At 39.1% G+C, this 2877-nt stretch overlaps 1 protein-coding gene across 1 annotated transcript; it reads left to right on the top strand.

Annotated features, from left to right (window-relative positions):
* The first annotated feature begins 303 nt into the window (after nucleotides 1–303).
* Nucleotides 304–2417, top strand: LOC149240851 (rust resistance kinase Lr10-like). The gene is made up of 3 exons (XM_089370330.1): nucleotides 304–547; nucleotides 1125–1160; nucleotides 1273–2417. Exons 1-3 carry the CDS (start codon nucleotides 304–306, stop codon nucleotides 2415–2417), a joined length of 1425 nt encoding a protein of 474 aa, XP_089226456.1.
* Nucleotides 2418–2877: the final 460 nt, after the last annotated feature.

The following is a 2877-nucleotide window of genomic DNA, read 5'->3' as shown; positions in this document are numbered from 1 at the left end:
AGAAATCATTCCTGAAAATTACTCTTTGCCCCTGTTCTGTGACTGTGATCATCTTTGCCTTCGCAAGATCGAACCTTATCTCTGCCTCTCATCATGGAATTATATGTCTTTCGCCTTCTTTTTCCCCTGCCTCGACACGCAGCCTTTCTTTTCCTTACTGCCTGCTGTGCCTCTCTAATCCGCTACTCGTTATGCTTCGACGCGCAATATGAGTATTGCCTAAATACTAGTAATTGTGGGAGCATGAATCTAACGTATCCCTTTGGTGTAGGAAAGCGGGGGTGCGGTCACCCTGGCGTTCAGATGAACTGTCTGCAGAACTCAAGTCCAGTTATCGAGATTCATGGCCAGAATTACACACTACGAAGGGCACATTCTCCGAACTTCTTAGTTGTCAGAGACAAGAACTGCAATTATTTTGATCATTCCAATAATAATCTCCAGATACCGTTTTCACAATATGGAGACGCCATCTTCGATATTTTAGGTAAAGAGAATCGGACTCTTCATCTCAGGACATTCCATCAGGGGATGTTCTATGAAACAAGTAGTTGTTGAGATCGGAATAGCGCGCTACATTTCCAGAGATACAAAGAGAGATAAAGATTGCAAATCATGTGCAGCAAGTGGAGGGATCTGTGGTTACAACATTTCGGACTCAACTTCGCCTTTCCTCTGCTACTGCAAGGACGGACCCCGTATAGACAAATGCCACGGCCATGGTATGCTATATTTTAACTTTCAACAGAACTACTGACAACTATTAGTTCAGTTAAGATGAAATGATGGTTTGACACTGATTTTTGGATTAATCATATAGAATTATTTTCTAATTTATTTTTGAAACCTACTAATAAGGTTTAATATTATTAAGGACCAAGGTTATTCTAAATATCAACCCAGAAATAATTCTATGAAATTAATCCGAAAGTCAGCCTGAAACCATCATTCTGAATCACTGAAAAAATAAAAGATTGAAATGAATTTACTCTGAGCCCATGTTATTAGGTTATTATAGGGAACAGTTTTAGTGGGTGCGAACTGAGCTCACAGCATCTAATATTATTATATGTATATGTGGATTCTGCCTGTTATATTTGATAGTTCTTATTGTTATGTCACAGGTCCTCCAAACAAGTCAGCCATTATAATAATAATAGGTAAATTCTGATTTCTTTCTCCGCTTTACCATACGCTGAATTGGTTTCTATTAGTCTCTTCTGGGTTGGACCAAGATCACATTGATAAATCAATCTCTTCATTTCACCGCAGGTTGCTCAGTCGGAGGAGTAACGTTCACAGCAGTAGCTCTAGCACTGTTCTTGACGTTTTATATGAAGAAGAGGCATCCTTCTGCTGGTAGCTCCGCTGCAAAAGTGGAGAAATTCCTCAAGGAATATGCTTATGAAATGCCAATGAGATATTCATTTTCCCAGCTCAAGAAGATGACAAACAACTTTGCAGAGAAGTTGGGAGAAGGAGGTTATGGTGTGGTCTATAAAGGAAAGCTGAATTCCAACGGAGCTCCCATTGCTGTTAAGATTCTTGACAGACATAGACACAGCGAGGCCCAATTCATGAATGAAGTGGCCACCATTGGACGGGTCCGTCATGTGAATTTGGTTAAGCTGTTGGGGTATTGTTTTGAAAGCCCTATAAGCGCACTGGTGTATGAGTACATGCTCAATGGATCTCTGGATAAGTTTCTGTTTGCCAGAGAAGAGCGCGGGCAGGTATTAAGGTGGGGACAATTGCATTCCATTGCTTTGGGTTCGGCTCGTGGAATTGCATATTTACATCAAGATTGCGAGAAGCGCATCATACACTTCGACATCAAGCCTCACAATATCTTGCTGAACGCCGACTTCACGCCAAAAGTTTCTGATTTTGGTCTGGCAATGCTTTGTGGAAAGGAAGACGACCATATATCAATGACGGCGAGGAGAGGAACGCCGGGATATGTTGCGCCAGAGATGTGTTACAGTAATATGGGGCCTGTTACTGATAAATCCGATGTTTATAGTTTCGGTATGCTGTTGCTAGAGATTGTTGGGGTTAGAAAGAATATCAATTCGCAGGTGAGCCGTTCAAGTCGCCTGTACTTTCCTCAGTGGGCTGTCAATATGGTTGAGAATGAGAATGAGGAATCGCAGATGAGATTGCGCGGAGGAGGAGTCGGAGAAATTGAAACAGACACGGAAGCGGCGGCCAAGAACCTGATAACTAAAGTTGGGCTGTGGTGCATTCAATATGAATCCAAGGATCGTCCATGTATGAGTAAGGTTGTTCAAATGTTAGACCGAAATGAAGAAGACGTGGACAACCCTCCCTTTCCCTTACGTTCCTCTTCTGCTACACCTGAAATACCATTATTGTCTTTTGCTCAAAACACTTCTTACTTGGGAGGAACATTGTAGATTTTTATGAGGAACAGAAGTATGCAGTTTGGGAAACTTGTGCACAAACCATGATTTAATCGTATGAATAAATCTAAGTCTCTTTCTAACTTTTGCAATTATTATTTATGCAGCGAATGCTAACTTTTGCAATTACTATTTATGCAGCGATTGCTATTTTTTAGAAACTTTAATCCGAACGTAAATTTAAGCATTCAGATATATAATGTATAACCACTAAAGTTACTCATTGAATTTTTAAGTAATGTTGCAAAATCCGATGTTTAATGTGTTTAATGTATAACCAATAAAGTTAGTCATTGAATTTTTAAGTAACGTTGGAAAAATCCATATCTATTGGTAAATAACGGAAGGAAAAAAAATATATTTTTAATTTTTTTTAAGTATTTAAAATATTTATACATGGTGCAAAAAAAACTAGTATAAGAGATGAGATGTTTTAAATATGAAGAAAAAATAT

This window comes from Pinus tabuliformis, chromosome 8 (genome assembly GCF_031772625.1).
Source record: "Pinus tabuliformis cultivar Carrire ecotype Pingquan chromosome 8, CPIR1, whole genome shotgun sequence".
Classification (NCBI taxonomy): domain Eukaryota; kingdom Viridiplantae; phylum Streptophyta; class Pinopsida; order Pinales; family Pinaceae; genus Pinus; species Pinus tabuliformis.
This window is presented reverse-complemented; position numbering and strand designations above follow the sequence as displayed.

Excerpts from the sequence above, each read along its gene's own strand:
- LOC149240851 (XM_089370330.1), top strand. The coding sequence starts at position 304 with ATGAACTGTCTGCAGAACTCAAGTCCAGTTATCGAGATTCATGGCCAG. Across the intron at positions 548-1,124 it reads GGGGATGTTCTATGAAACAA|GTCCTCCAAACAAGTCAGCC; the intron begins GTAGTTGTTGAG and ends GTTATGTCACAG. Across the intron at positions 1,161-1,272 it reads AGCCATTATAATAATAATAG|GTTGCTCAGTCGGAGGAGTA; the intron begins GTAAATTCTGAT and ends ATTTCACCGCAG.